The sequence below is a fragment of the Seriola lalandi genome, unplaced genomic scaffold, assembly GCF_002814215.2.
Source record: "Seriola lalandi dorsalis isolate HSWRI2012SDOR001 ecotype SW California unplaced genomic scaffold, Sedor1 jcf7180002054390, whole genome shotgun sequence".
NCBI lineage: Eukaryota > Metazoa > Chordata > Actinopteri > Carangiformes > Carangidae > Seriola > Seriola lalandi.
This window is the reverse complement of record NW_019524943.1, coordinates 224,541-240,675: the sequence shown is the minus strand read 5'-3', so window position 1 is coordinate 240,675 and position 16,135 is coordinate 224,541. Positions and strand designations below refer to the sequence as shown.

Here is a 16,135-nt window from a genome sequence, read left to right as displayed (position 1 = left end):
TTGAGTGGACATGAGACAGAGAGCAGAGGGCGATATGGCGAGTTGGTGGGGGGTGGGGGGGGGGGGGGGGGGGGTTAGGGGAGGGGGGAAATTTGACTGAAGAGGGAAGAAGTTGGATAATCCAGCTGTGGCTTTTAGTTCAAGGTTGATTGCTGTCACAGTTTCGGGCACAAGTGTCATGCGTCTGCAGACTATGCAGCAATTATTAATGGGTCAAATCTTTACATGCTTAGCCTGCATACATGCAAATATATATATTATATATATATTTCATTTTGGTAAATTTGGACTTATTATATTATTCCTTGTTCTGCACTTTTGTATTAAATTCCTCTTTGTATTAATTGCTGCGCAACATCGTTGCTTTCTTGCAGAATGATTCTTGCATTGAGTTTCTATCGCGATAACTTCACATCTAAAAACATTAAAATCTTTAAATGAATTCATCAGAGGCTGTGATTACACGAATGCATCTGTCATTAATTCCAAAATCATTTTTTGACATAAAAATAGGCCCTAATTTCCACATCACAATCTCTCTCATGCGTGTGTGTATAAACCTTATTTCCCGTTCAGTCCACGCAAGGTTTATCCGCCAAGATCACCTTTGTTTCTTTTTAATGCTCATATTCATTCAATTAATCTGAGCTCTAATTCGTTTATATATTTATTTACTCGGTCCCGCTATCACTCTCCCCTTTTTTTTCATCTCTCTCCAACGATTATCCTGGCGTCTAATTAGAAATCGATGCTGCTGGGCCGGCGGGTATTTGCAATGTGTTTGTGGACGTTGAGAACAATTCCCCGGACAGAAAAGACTGAGAGAAGAAAGAGAGAGGAAGAGGAAACGCTACACTACACTGCACTGCACTATATGCACATACACACACACACACACGCACACACAAATATTCTGACAACCGACTTTATTGCTTGCAGCTATTCTTCTTTCTAAAAAGCAGTAGGCTAAGTAAAAGGGAAAAAAAGGGAAAGAATGCAAGGAAAGGAAAATGAAAAGAAAATCATTTTTTAACGACTGACGCGAGGGATTTCTGCAGAATTGTTGAGGAGTGTTTCCCCGTCTTTTAGGAAAACAAACAAATCTCGATGTGGAAAAGCACTTTAAATGTGATGGCCTGCATCTCACCCCAGCCCGTGCTTTGCCAAAAGTCCAAGGAGCCAAATCATCAGAAAGTTGTAGCATGCAGTCGGCTGTAGCTCGATATGATTACAAATCTGTTATCATTATTTTTATTATTAGGCCTATTATTATTATTATTATTATTATTATTATTATTACTATTACTATCATTATGTAACGATAATTAAGTAATTAATCCAAATTGTATCTGTTATATTGAATGCATGTGCAGAAAGATTACACAAAAGAAGTCCGTTTTTTTTTTGTTTTTTTTTTGGAAGCTGTTATTTGCCAAGAAATAAGTCCAAATTTCTTCTTTTTTTTGGTATGTGTATAATGATATCACCTTTACCAAATTTTTCAATCATAAATTTGCATTTATGCCTTAAAATACCTGCAAATATGTTGAAAATTTTGAAAGTCTAAAATTATGACAGTGGGCTTTTTTAATCTTCTTCATTGTCATCATCAACCTCTTCTTCTCCCTGGATGTGTCATAACTTGTCGCCGGCGCATGTCTGACGCTCATACCTAGCCGGAGTCACCTCCTCTCCGCTGCGTCCCGTGGAGAGGAGTCGGCAGAGAAGCGACGGGTTAGCGCCATTACCGGAGCCAATCGAACCTAACCGGATTAGCAGCTGCCAGATGAAAAAAGAAAGTGTTTCAACCAAGTGAAAAAAAGACAGAAATGTAGGGAATGAGAGCCTCGCACTTTTATTAGAGTGGCTTTACACCACGGTGTATTTACCGTCTGTGCTCTGCGTTTTATTGGTTCGCCCCTTAATCTGTTTTTCAGACACTGTTTCTCTCTGTTTTCTGTGTTCATCATCCCAAACGAGATGCATCTCTGTCTTTCTCTCTCTCCCTCTCCCTCTCCCTCTCTCCCTCTCCCTCTCCCTCTCTCTCTCTCCCCCTCTCTCTCTCTCTCTCTCTCTCTCTCTCTCTCTCTCTCTCTCTCTCTCTCTCTGTGTCTCTCTTGCTCTACATGGGTTCACCAGTCAGGAAGTGTCATATCGGGAAATACAGTGTTGGAGTGTCACCCCCCTCTGCATGATGAGGAAAACTGAATAACTTGCTTTTTCTCGTTGTTGCTTCACATTTCGTCAACCCCTGTGATGCTTTACTTGTGCCAAAACCATCAGTCTGGGCTCCCTGGTGTGCGTGTGTAAGTGTCTGTGTGTGCCTGTCTGTGTGTGTGTGTGTGTGTGTGAGAGAGAGAGAGAGAGGGAGAGAGGTTTTACATGTGTGTGTAAGTGTGTGAGTGTCTGTGTGTCTTTGTTGCTCTGTGCAGTACAGCACTAAGCCATATTCGAGCCTCCATCCTTGCATTTTCTGTCAGTCTGTCTGTCCATCTTGTATGCTCATTAAACGTCCCTCACACATACACACACACACACTCACTCTTTCTCTCTCTCTCTCTCTCTTTCTCTCTGAGTCTCTCCCTCTCTCTCCCTCTCCTTCTTCTTCTTCCTCCGCGCCTCACGCTCCCCTTGCCCGTGGCTATATGATCGTGAAAAATGTGTTTACAAAACTCGCTCTCTCGCAGATCAAACTGTACGGACGAATCAAAGACTTTGGAGAGAGAGGCAGAGAAAAAGCAAGGATAGAGAGGGATAGAGTGAGAGAGGGAGAGAGATGGAGATAGAGAGAGAAGGGGTATGAGCAGAGGGTGTGTGGAGGCCTTATAATTTTAAAATTCTCTGTGTGTTATTCTTTTTTTCTCCTCTTGTGTGAGTGTGTGGAACGTCTGCCTGTATCTCCTTTGGTAATACAATATCTTTAAGGCCCCCAAAACAACTATCTGTGTCTCACAGTTAAACACGAGATAATGCAATATTGATGTCTCCTTGTCTTTGCTATAACGCAATACTGGGCCCATTCTGGCTGGACACACTAACATGGGCCGATAGTGCCCTTGCACTTAAAAGAATTACTGTGATCCTGTAATAAATTTTAGAGGGATGCTATACAAATATCAAGTCCCTAAAGGAATATAGTAGAGTTAGTGGAACCATAGGAGTTAAATATACTCCCAAAGTAGCATCAGGTCACCTTACAGACTAAGTATTCAATACAAGACCAAATATCAAGCCCAGACTGGACTGTGTTATCATTTCTGTTAGGGTGAGTTGCTTCTTTATGTTTGGTTTTCAAAAGAGATTCAAGGCGTGTTTTCTGCCCTCAGTGTCCAATGCCTCAGCGTCTGTAGATGCCTTTGCAAGTCCTTGTGTCCTCACAGTTCATGGGGAATGTGTTGCCCTTCATTTTGTAAATGAGCCAGAGACTGTGCTCTTCAGGTTCAGCAAATGTTTGTTCCAATGATTACATTTTCTTTAAAGCCTTTTAGTTCCTTTTTCATAAATGTTTTTTCTCTTATGTCTGTCACCATCTTGATAAAGGTTGATGGACTAAAACACCAGGGACAGCAATAGAAATAAGTCCAAGACTTTCTTACTCTATCCCTGACTAAGACTCATATCTATTTTATATTAAAAGTCTGTCAAGCAGCCAAATCAAATAAAACTCTGAAAAACATTTTATATGCTATTATACAAAAAGTGACATCCCTGTTTTTTGTTAAATGTTTGTAACCATTTTACTTACAGTCAAGTTTAGTAGCATAATTATAATATATTTTATAATTACTTTGATTAAGGTCCAGGATGGTGGTGTGTCTACATGGTTTACAAGAAAACAGTAATTAGGTAAAATTTGGATGAGATCAGGCTGCATGAGCAGAGGTGTGAGGACCCTGACCCCCCCCCCCCCCCCCCCCCCCCCCCCCCCGTGTTTATGACAGAGGTTCGTTGGTTGTATTTGAGAGCAGAGAGTGTCTCAGATAATTAGAGAAGGGACAGGATGAAGACAAAAAAGACGAACAGTGGGACACAGGAGGAGAGGAAGAGGAGTGTCTGTTAGAAGCTGATGAAGGAGGAGAGAAGAGGAGAGGAGAGAGAAGGAGAGGGAGGGGGGCAGACAGACAGGCGGGGGAGCGATTATAGCAGGGTTTATGTATGAGCTATTGATTGAGTCGGTGGTGACTTCTTGAGTGGTTAATTCGGGAAGTGAGAGCGATAGAGAGAGTAACTCACTGACCAGAGAGGGGAGGGAGGGTGAATGGGGGGGATAAAGAGAGAGATGGAGAGAGCGTGATGAGGATGAGTAGAGAGGGAGAGAGAGAAGTGCATTTCCTCAGGTAAAAGTGTGGAAAACAAGGCACTATTTTGCACCGAGTTGTGTTGTAGTGATTCTTAATAACTTCAGCAATGATTAAGGTCCCACAGACCCCTCTCCTATATGAGTAAAAATAATAATATTTTTGACATAGTCTTTAGGACCTCTTCCTGTTGCCACAAACTACACTTGCACATTAAGGTGACTGAATGGATGACCATCTATTACAACAGTCAAGGAAATATTGTATTATTTATTTGGTGTATAGTCCTTTTCTCTGCCAAAAGTCACTCACAGACAAAGAAATGTAAACTACTATAACTCCAATAACATAACTCCATACTTTAAATTACTTTATTTTGAATTTGTTAGGAGTCGGACGCATAAAAAGTACTGTCACAAATGGTCACAGATGTAGAGCATATGACAATCCATTGTATTTAACCAGGTTTTACAGCTGGAGTCTCTGAGACACCAAGCAGGACTATTCTGTGATGTGTCTTTTTCTGTTCTCATAAAATCAGGAAAAGTCATTAAGTAGCTAGGTGATAAAACAATATTAAAGTATGTTTTTTGAACTGTTAAAGAGGGCCTGGGGTCTTCTGGACCCCAAATAGAACATGAAAACAACACTGCTGTAATATTCATAGTATATAGAGGTAAATTAAAGTGATCTTCCTCCCTCTGTATTCTAATTACAATGTTCTTATGGAGACTTGCATGCATATACAGTTTGCTTTTCAAGTTCATTACAGAACTATTGTTGTAGGCTAACAGTGTTCACATCCCAAACAAAGTAGGCTCCATTTTAAAACAACTTCTTTGTCTTTTTCAAACTGTTCCTCTTCAGAAATTGCAATCATCACCCCATAGATAAACAGGCATGAACACTCACACACATTCACACACACATGCACACACCACTTCCTTCTCTATAGTGAAGTTGAGCCCATAGGACACTCATCTGCTCAGTGGAAACAACAGATGGTTCTCTTGTTCTCAGTGTATCACCTTGTCTGAGGAAGTCAAAATCAAGAGCAACAACTTGAACTAGGAAGCCAGGTGCTTTGTGTGTGTGTGTGTGTGTGTGTGTGTGGGTGTGGGTGTGGGTGTGGGTGTGGGTGTGGGTGTGTGTGGTATGGGGAAGAGTGTGGAGGATCTCTGTTAAAGTCTATAGATAGATAGATAGATTGGTTGTTATTCTAAATGTGTCCAATGCATATTCGCCTGCAGTTTTCGTTAGCAATGCATCTCTCATAGTTTGTTTGCTGGTAGGATATCCTGCAGTCAAATTCGTTAAAGCTGCGCGCGTGCGTAGGCTACGTGTGTTTAGCGTAAATGTATACGTGTGTGTGTGCGTGTGCGTGCGTGTGTGTGTGTGTGTGAGTGAAGGTCAGCTCGCCGGCGCAGTCTCTTTTCCTATTTCTCTTCCCTCTCGCGCAGGTTTTGATCTCTCAGCCGCGAGATCAAAGGCGCTCTCTGGCTATTAGTCAGCGCGAGCCATTGATCCCTCATCGATCCACGCGAGACACAGCCGCCCCGTGAACACCGCGCGAGGCTCCCCAAAGCTCCTCCCGCGCGTCGGGAGAGGGAGGGAGAGAGAGGGAGAGTGAGAGAGCAGGAGAGAAGGAGCACGCAAAGGAGGGAGGTGGAGCAATGTGTGTGTGCGTGTGCGTGTGAGTGTGTATTTTTCTACTGGCGCGGGCAGAGCCAAACTCGAGCTTTTTCTTTGCCGCGGGACATGAAACAATGAGGCTCGAGCCGGTTTTAATAAAGCGCGCTTTCCCTCCTTTCAACTCTGGCGCGAGGCGGACGAGCCGGCAGCGGAGAGCGATCGATAATTAATGACGATGAATAATTTAACCCTATCGATTGATACTTTTTTCTTCATCCTTTTTTCCCCTTCTTTTCCTTATTTTCTTAAGGCTGGCGTTCCATACCATACTAATACCGTTATCACGCGCTCACATCCTCATCTCCACTCACCTCTTCTTAACTTGTTAGAGTTCTTCACGAAAGTAAAACAAAAAAAAGAAAGGAACAAGTTTCCTTATTTATCAGAAGCAACTGTAGCCTATTTATGACCAGAACAGGAGTCTAAACTTCACCTGACTGTTGTAGCTAAAGCTCCAAAACTTCTCCCTATGTAAATGAAACTGGCCTTTACAAGACTGGTGACACTTGTTTGACACATATTTTCTTATTATAAACAAATCTAATGAAAAGACCAAATGAAATCAATGATCTGGCAAACAAATAGTAAGTCTAGAGGCGCAAGCCTATTCCACCATTGTTGTCCAAAAACTATCCGTCAAACAATCCCTCATTCACCCTGGAGCACCAAATGTGTATTAATCCGCAGCTGAAAATAGTCACCAACAAATACACAATTTGCTCCTGTTTGGTAAACATTTGCTAAAAACTACAATGCCCAGCTGTTTTGAGAAATTGACCCCCCCCCCTCCTTTTTTTTTTTTTTTTTTTTTTTTTTGGTGAGTCTCTTTTAGAGACTGACATATTTAGAAGGGAAAACTGGGCCACAAATAGGGTAGGAAAGTTGTAAAGTATTCAAAGAAGAAGACCAACACATTGATGATGGGATTTGTTACCAAGAAGAAAAATATGACATAAAGCCAGTCTTACTCATAAACCTGTGGTCTGTTATAGGACCAATTTAGTTTATTGTGGAAAAATGTTTCTTAACAATACAGCCACTTCAATAATGGGTATTAATTCTCATATGTCTGGGTTATTTAAATATATTTTCTGACCTATTATTCCCTGTTCTGAATCTTGCCACTTGAAACAGTACATTGGCTTATACCCGCTCATACATGTACTATGTCTTTCAAATTGAATTTCACTGAGTGATATTGTGGTTTGGTGGTCCTGTCAGGTGATAGCCTGTCTTGGTGTGAAGGACTCAGTGTTAGTTTTGCCCCTGCAGTGTGGAGCAATGGGTGCTCTGTGGGAGAAAAAGCACGGTCACAGAGGCTCAGTACTCCTGTGACTGTACGTCTTGGTTAAATACACTGACAGCACTGCACTGCTGCCTGTTCTAATCACAGAGAGTATACTGAGTTCTCACTCTTTCATATGACAGTATGAAGGGTATATGAAGTTCTAGGTACAAATTAGTGAACGTTGAAATATAACCGTTATGAAAGTTGTTACACAGCTATTATAATGTTAGTGTGTGCAGCTCTTTGACTCTTAAACACTGTATAAATTGTTTTAAAGTGGTTACAACAGTCTTTGTTTTAATCCAGTGTAACTTCACATGATTTATTAATGGATGTATAAAATGCACCACTCCAGGGGATAAACTGTTAAAAGTGAAAACACTTATTTGCAACAGAGTCGCAATATGTGAACAGACATAAAACCTGTCACATAAAATTAAAAAATGAGAACATTTAAACCAAAACTACATCAGTGCCTATTTAGATTTAGTTAATCATGTGTATTCCCATTGTAGGTAGTATTATGTCCTACAAAACATTTTAATTTGTCTACCATATTTTATAAAATGGGATAACCCCATCGAATTCAACATTTTCACAAATCAGTTAACTACAAGGGCAACTTGGGGGCTAAAGGTCATGAGTACTTGGTTTTGGGGGTTAAAGAAAAGAAACCTATATTGGTTAAGCTTACAGGAGGTTAATTTTGTTGAGGATATAAAGGTTGTGAGGTTGAAGTTTCTGTCATTGTTCCTTAGATTTATTAAAAGTGTCTTTTTCTTATACACTGTTTCATAAGAGCCTTAATTTTTTGTACAAATAAGTAGGGATTTTATATGGAGGTACAGACTAGATAATACCTTCAGAAACAATATATTATTTAACAACATGTTGAAAAAGCTTGGATATTTATAAAACTTAGTGATAAAACAAACATAAATCATTTGCTATTTATCATGCATCACCTATTGGGATGGTTATTTCTTAAGTAAGACAAGAAATTTAGCTAAATGAGAGGAATTATAGGCCACTGTAGTCATGAAATTTGATTCAGTGTTGACTTTTCATTTGGATGGACAGGTTCTTTTTCCCTCTCCCTGACCAACCCCCCCTTCCTCCCCTCCTCCTTCCCTCTCCCCCCTCTCTCTCTCTCTCTCCCCTCCTCGTTTCTCCTCTCTCCTTCTTTCCATCTCCTCTAACAAACCCATAGCAGAGTCCCTCTGTTCTTCCACCCTGAGGCTGACCAGTGTGTCAGAGCTAACCAGGGAGAGGAACAGAGAGAGAGGGAAAGACAGAGATAGCGAGAGAGAGGCAAGTAGAGAGAAAGGGAGAGAGAGAGGGTTCAGTTGGGCCTTTTTCAGGGGCAACCAAAAAAAAAGGAAGATGAGACAGATGTACAGAGTCCGTTTCATCTAGTGGAAAAAGAAAGCGAGAGAGGCCAGACTCTTCATGCCTCTCATATTTCTCTATCTTTTTATATCGTGACCCATCACTCTTTCCTTCTTTAGACAGCACTGGAGACATAATGTTGCCTGAATGTCAGGCTGCCCCCCTTCCTCCCTCTACCCCAGTCACTCTGCAGAATTTCAAAACATAGTTGGTACTACAATATATTCCTCACACTGTTTCCTTTTCACTCCTGTCATTGGCCTACTAACCTTGGCTCCACAAGTATAGCACTTCTGCCGATGGCCCCGGTCCTATACATTACCAGCCTCGATGCAAACTTGCATCAGAGTGGATCAATCGTTTCTATCTGGGAGAAGATGTCTTGAGCAATATTGAGTTGTGCTAGAAACCAGACTTGAATTAACTGATCATGTTCAATGTTCATTTTTTGAAGACCCCTAACTCTGACTTTAATATCCTAATTATGGGTATGCCTTTTTTCTTTTCCTATTATGTCAACAGGTTTATTGCAATCAGCAAAAATCTGATGAGATTATGTGGCTCTAATGAAACTAATACAAATGTGGCTGAAATACAACAAAAAAAACTGTATTTCTATCTAGAACTTTTCAAAACGGAAGTTACATTGTGTCTTACAAGATAAAGCAAAGAGACAGCGACGTAGAAGAGCAAAGAGACAAAGAGCCCCAACAACAAGAGCTATAAAATGAAATAAAAAAACAAAGACAACAAGCATGTTTATCGCTGCTGTTGTTGATATTTGTATATTATTATATTTTACAATGGATTAGATTGACTAAGTATAATGTGAAAGTTGTCACTCATCATGACAAATTCACAGAAAATTATCATCCAACTATGCAGAGTGCTTTAGCGTCTTTCAGCTCATTGTTTTGGTTGTCCAGCCCACAACTTTACTTTTTTCCATTTCCAGCCACAGCAGGCAGTTCTTTTAGCACAAAATGAAAATGTTATCTAGCACCGAACAGCACAGATAGACAAAGTTAGGGAATAGTTCATGAATAAAGTGGAACATTTAGCAGCTAAAAAAACATATATTTTGCTCAGTAGTTGGTGGAGAAAAAAAAAAAGCTGAAAGGAGAAAGAGTATTGGTCTTAGTTTCGCCAAGAGGCCTGTAACACGACTGCAAACGAATGATAATGTTGCTCTGTGTCTGCTGGTTGTGTAAATAAGCAACTGTGAGCTAACAAGTTTACCATATCAACTTCATGGTGATAATATGTCAATACTGTATTTGCAGCTTGTTTACGCTGCTCCCAAGTGGTCAGAAAATCAGTTACTGCAGGTTTAAAGATGGTTTTTAAAGATGTGAACTGATGCTGCCTCTCTGAGACTTTGCGTGAGGCAGTTTGAAAGTTGCAGCAAAATAGCAAAAGCACGATCACCTTTCAGCCTTGACCATCCTTGATCTAACATAAGTGTGTGAATCCTTGCATCTCTGTAGTGTCCTAAAGACACAGAAAAAGCTGTCCCTAAAACCCAGCACACTCTTTCAACAGTTGACTGAATTATCAAAAGCCTCTGACTCATCAACACACCTGAGGGTTTGCAACAGTAATAGTCTGTTTGCTAAAACTAGTCCAGGCCTACACTTCACAACTTGTGGAGGAGCACAACTGAGGTTTCCTTTGAGCAGTGAATGTGCTCTTGTCAAGATGTGATTGTCTACAGTAACTCGGTGCCCCTATTGTGTGTGTTAACTATTGTCACTGATAACTGTGTGATCCATCATCCACACTGGGTTTTATGGGTGGCCTTTTGTGGGAGAGAGGTCCTTTTGTTTGGCCTGTTGTGTCCACAGTCGCTCTGTGCAAAATAAAATGTGTTTTTGTCTTCACACTTCTCTGTGCTCTATCAGTGCACCAGCATCTTTAGTAAACAAAGTGCATTCTCTCTTTCAGCTCGGTGAGATGTGTGTTAGTGTGTCTATATTGATTCAGTCAATATCTATGGGCTCCATGTCTTATTTTGTGTGTGTGTGTGTGTGTGTGTGTGTGTGTGTGTGTGTGTGTGTGTGTGTGTGTGTGTGTCTTGGTTACCTGAATACCTGCGTATTTGTGCCATCCATATCTGCTTGAGACTGTGTGTTTACTGTGCATGTACAATCCATTACAATCTGTGAGCGTCTGTATCTGACAGTCTGTGCATGCATGTGTGTGTAAGAGTGTGTGCGTATGAGGAAGAGTATTCCCTGGGCTGCTAGTTATAATGTTTCTGGGGGTGATGGGGGGAACTTGAAAGCCCTGCGCTGCCCAAATCAAAACTAACAAGGAAATGATGGGGGCTCCTTTATCTCCTCTCTGGCCTGGGGGGCCGAGGGGGGCGAGGATGGGAGACAAGGGAGGGAGGGAAAGAAGAGGAGGAGGAGAAGGGAGGGAGGCAGGGAGGGGAGGAGGAGGTGGAGATGGGGAGGGGGGCAGCCTGGCTTCCTCTTTGATTTGTAAAAAATGCATTACCTCCGAAATCAAACGGAAAATTACTGCGCCGAAGCAAAACACACAGAGCAGGAGAGAGGGAGAGAAAAGGAGATGGGTGGGGCAGGAGGGAGGGAGGGGGAGAAGACAGTGGATAGGTGTGTGTGAATAGGAAAGAGGTGGGAAAGAGGAAAGGAGGATTCACCTGTATAGATATGCTGTTGGATCGGAAAAGGGAGGATGGGTATAGATTTGAGGCGTTGCGTAGGTGGTATGAGAGGTAGCTGGAGAGACCCTGACAGATAGGAGCACACATATATATCATCCTCAGAGGAGACAAGCTTATACATGCCGTGGACCAGGAGAATATGGAAAATAAAAGAGATGATGCAGTACTCATGACCTGTAGCCCACAGGGAAGAGGAAACTTATAGATTACTACCTCGAACACAAAGAATATCTTATTTCTTAAAGACTCACACCAATCTCTGCAGAGGCCTTCAGTCAGACGAACAGGGTAGATATCAGCATTTTAATGGAAAGGCGTACGTTTTGAATTGGAGCTGTTTTCTAATTGTGTGAAGGCCGATGTATGATTTGATATCCTCCTGGTACACTGAATACCAAGTTATCTCTGTTACAGCCTACGTGTAGGATAGTTTTATGAAAAAAATCCCACCCGACAGTGAGCAGCTTTGTGTGAAGATATGAGTTACGGCTGTCATTTGAACCCTTACGATAACTTTGTCTCATTATGGGAAAGTGAGTGCAGGCAGAGACGCAAGACAGAGAGAGAGAGAGATGAAAAAAAAAAAAGGAATGATAACATGAATGATAGGGAGGGAAAAAATACGTGAGTGAGATAAGATGAATGCCAACTCTATATTTGAAGACAGAAGGAGCGGCTTGAAAACAAGAAAGATGAAGAGAGGGAGGAGAGAGCGAGAAGGGGCCACAATCCAAAGGCTAGAAGCAGGGTGAGAGCGAACGAGAGATGGATAGAAAGAGAGGGTCGGTCAGAGAGTGAGAGTGAGAGATAGAGAGAGAGAGAGAGAGAAATGCCTGGAGTTAGCAATAATAATTTATACAAACACACCTTAATAATTCACGTTCCATTTCAATGCTGGAGGGAAAATCCAAAATTCACAGAGCATAATTAAATAGAGGCAGAGAGTGAAGGGAGAGATAGAGAGGCCAGCATTAAAGATACCAGTGTAGCAGCAGGGCATCTCTTCCATCTGAGCTTTGTAAAACAACCCTGATGAAAATGTGATATCCAAACTAGATCCCGTCTCATAGTCCACTAACTCGTCATGGAAACACTGAAATCTCCTTACCTTCTCCTGTCAGCAGACGTCTATATGCATTTATCAAGCAGACGTTATCATTATCAGCTGCCATTTAATAAAGCAACCAGCCCCTCCCTCAATCACACATGCACACACTATTGTTGCTGGAGCGTTCAGATCACTTGTTAGCAATTGATAGAAACAACAAAACATCTCAGTCACTTGCAGATTTGAGTCTGTTTTTATTGTCAGAGAGAAAAGTTAATCACTGCTGCCTCATGTATGTTTATTGCATCAGTATATTAGATTTCTTTCAAGTGATTCTATTATATAACCTGAGGCAGATTTCTGTTTTTATTTTTTTCAAATATTGTTTAAAAACTACTAGAAAACTAAGCACATTTACCCAAGTACTGTACTTGTACAATTTTGAGATATTTGTTCTTTACTTGAGAATTTCTATTTTGTGCTATTTCACATCTCTACTACATTTCAGAGGAAAATATTTTCACTCCACTACCTCCATCTGACTGCTGTTGTTACTTTGCAGATCATGATTTTATATTCAAAGATTGTAAAATATTATGCATTGTTAAATATTAGAAACTATCCACAGCATATGAAGCCTCACCTTGTCCAACTACAACAATAAACACATTTATGCATCACTAGTAATAACCAAAAAATATAATGTATAACACCTACAAGTGCCATTTTGTCGGCATAATGAGTGATTTTACTTTTTAAATTCGGAGTACATTAATTTGATGATATGTTCGTTGTATTGTTACTTTTACTTAACTAATTACACTTTTTACAGTACATAATTTATCAGCAAACATGGCCTCGTAAGACAATAGAAATTATATATATATATATACGTAATATACTATTTCATCGGTTTGTCAATGAAGTACATAACTTTTTATAATCTTTTATAATTATGCAACCAGAAAACATCAGCAGAGAAAAGATGTTTTACTGAGCATATAGCCCTTAAATCATCATATAATGATTAAAAACTTAAATGAACTTCATTTTCCGTCTGACTTAAATCACATAACAAACCAAGCCTTTACTATACAGGGAGACCATTAAACTAATCCGTTAGAGGTCATGTACTTGAACATAACTTTTCACAAAGAGATTTTGACTTCATGTGTAGTTTTTACTACTACTACCAACTCCACTCTGGAATAGCCAAGCCATATTATATATTAAAAACAACACAGTTTTTAATGGATAGTATGGCTCAACTTTGACTTGGTTTTCAAAAGTCTACTTAACTCCTCCCGTTCATAAATGCACTATAGGGATGTCAACCCTGTTGCATCAGACACAGCATCAGTTAGCCACACAAGATTACGTCCATCAAACACCTGATCTCTACCAAAATCATATAAAACACAACCTTGCCATATTTCACATCGATTTAAGGTATGTTTCTGAACTCATATTGCGCCTTTAGACCCTTATGCAATACCTCAATTTTCAACAAAGTTTCTGCTCTTCCCCTTCAACTTCAGCTAAAGTAAACCTGCTGGGTAGCTGACTCTGGCTTGAGCAAATCATTTTCAATGAAATGACAATTCATGTCAAGTCAAACAATCGTTGTTTACTGACTTTCCTTCCCCTCTATGCCGTCTCATTGTTTTCTTACAGGTGTTGTGGAGGCATGGACTGTAACTGCGTCAGTGATCTGCTGCTCCCCCCGGTGCCCGCACTCTGGACGCCAGGTCAGTCCCGCTGCCATGCTCAGATGACCAAAAGCAGGAGCTGTAATTTTAACTTTTCTTTGTTATGTCAGGTCTGCTTGAGGTCTGATTAGAGTATTTTTTTTTTTTAAAAAGTAAAATACTAGTGAAAGAGCAGAAATCTTTAAACATTTTTTTTAATCTAGACCCAGATCGCGTGTGCAAATTGGTTAAAACCAGACAACCAAAACAAGCAAATTTAATTCTGATAAAACTTCACAAACATCACCATCATCATCAAAATCACATGTTAAAATTCATCTAAAAAGATTAACCACACACACACACACACACACACACACACACACACACACACACACATTACTAAACAAATTGAGCCTCTGGTGGTAATTGGTTGTATGTCTAATGGTTTTACAAGGCTAGTTAGTGCCAGATTCACTTTTGGATGAGTCAAAAAGCTACTTAACTCCATCAGTGATGTGCATACAGTCGGCTTTTAGAATTCAGACCCGAGCAGCATCAATCAGATCTCTCCCAGAGAGCTGTCATCATCCCACTGACCAATCTGTTGAGGCTAGAGGGCATTAGTGCAGACTAACATTGCTCAAGGCACGCGCTGTGATATTAAACACATCATCCCTCACCTCCATCACTCATCAGTCATTCAGACAGCAACAACCCCCCCCACCACCACCACCAAACACACACACAGACAAACACGCACGCACGCACACACACACACACACACACACACACACACACACACACACACACGACCAACCCCAATGCCTAGCAAGCAGCGGGACAAATGACAGGCCCTAACATCCTCCTCTCTTTCCTGCTCCCTCTGCCCAGGGTTCGCCTTCCCAGACTGGGCCTACAAGCCCGAGTCGAGCCCCGGCTCCAGACAGATCCAGCTGTGGCACTTCATCCTAGAGCTGCTGCAGAAGGAAGAGTATCAGGGGGTGATCGCATGGCAGGGAGACTACGGCGAGTTTGTCATCAAGGATCCAGACGAGGTGGCTCGGCTGTGGGGGATAAGGAAATGCAAACCTCATATGAACTATGACAAGCTGAGCAGGGCACTGAGGTATGACAGGAAAACAACATTATTCTGGTGTGTTTGGCGTCTGTGCACCTTCGTGTACATGATGTGTGGAATTTCAAGCAATAACACTGTTGTAACAGATAAATCAAGACGCTTATCACCCCACGGTTTACATATATTGTTTACTCTTCTGTGGCTGAATGCTCACTGAAGAGTCTCTTTCCCATTTTCGTAAAAATAGAAAGATAAAGGTGGGACTTTTCCTAGGGAACGTCAATACCCTCAATTTCTCCTTATCTGTGGACATCCTAATGGAAAGTTCACCATTGAGCTGCCAAATAAAAAATTCAATAGGGATTTCAAAATTAAGCCCAAGTCTGAAATTGCCTGGACTTCTTCAGAACAGGGAAACTGCTCGGCACAGAACTTTCTGAAGGCGATTAAAACAATACGGTTCCACGGCTCCATACCTTCAGCATTTTACACCCCCAACCACACACGCAGTTTTCTTATGCAAATGCACACTACCCCAACTTGTTCTCCTACCCCAACCCCCCCTCCCTCTGCTTTCCTTTGGCCTCTTTTTAATGGGGGCTGTCGTCAGAGTCTAATTGTTATGAATTGGCTGGGGCCACAATTAGCCTTCTTAATTAGCCTCACTTAATTGCTCAATTAAGGGCCACGGCACAATTGCCACGCATAGCAAAACACGTACACATCATTGCACTGAGTGCAGCCACTGTGGATACATGCTGATACGTACATGCTGCTGTGTTTGTTGATATAATGCGCCTGCATAATGAGGAGCTGCTCACCAATATTTAGTGCTGAGGTTGTCTAATGCACTCTGTGTTTGGTGCACTTACTGTGGTCGCTTTGAAAGAAATGGCACTAGAGATATATACTATACCACGATAAAACGTCCGATGGTTTTTCAGATTGCAGCATCACACCGCCCC

At 41.2% G+C, this 16,135-nt stretch overlaps 1 protein-coding gene across 1 annotated transcript in view; it reads left to right on the top strand.

Annotated features, from left to right (window-relative positions):
* Nucleotides 1-16,135, top strand: part of erfl1 (Ets2 repressor factor like 1) — a 42,472-nt gene that overhangs the window by 18,888 nt on the left and 7,449 nt on the right. Inside the window, exons 3-4 of the mRNA XM_087174866.1 lie at nt 14,076-14,149; nt 14,984-15,218. Coding sequence (XP_087030992.1) covers nt 14,089-14,149; nt 14,984-15,218 — 296 coding nt within the window. The 5' untranslated portion in view covers nt 14,076-14,088. The remainder of the gene's footprint in view (nt 1-14,075; nt 14,150-14,983; nt 15,219-16,135) is intronic.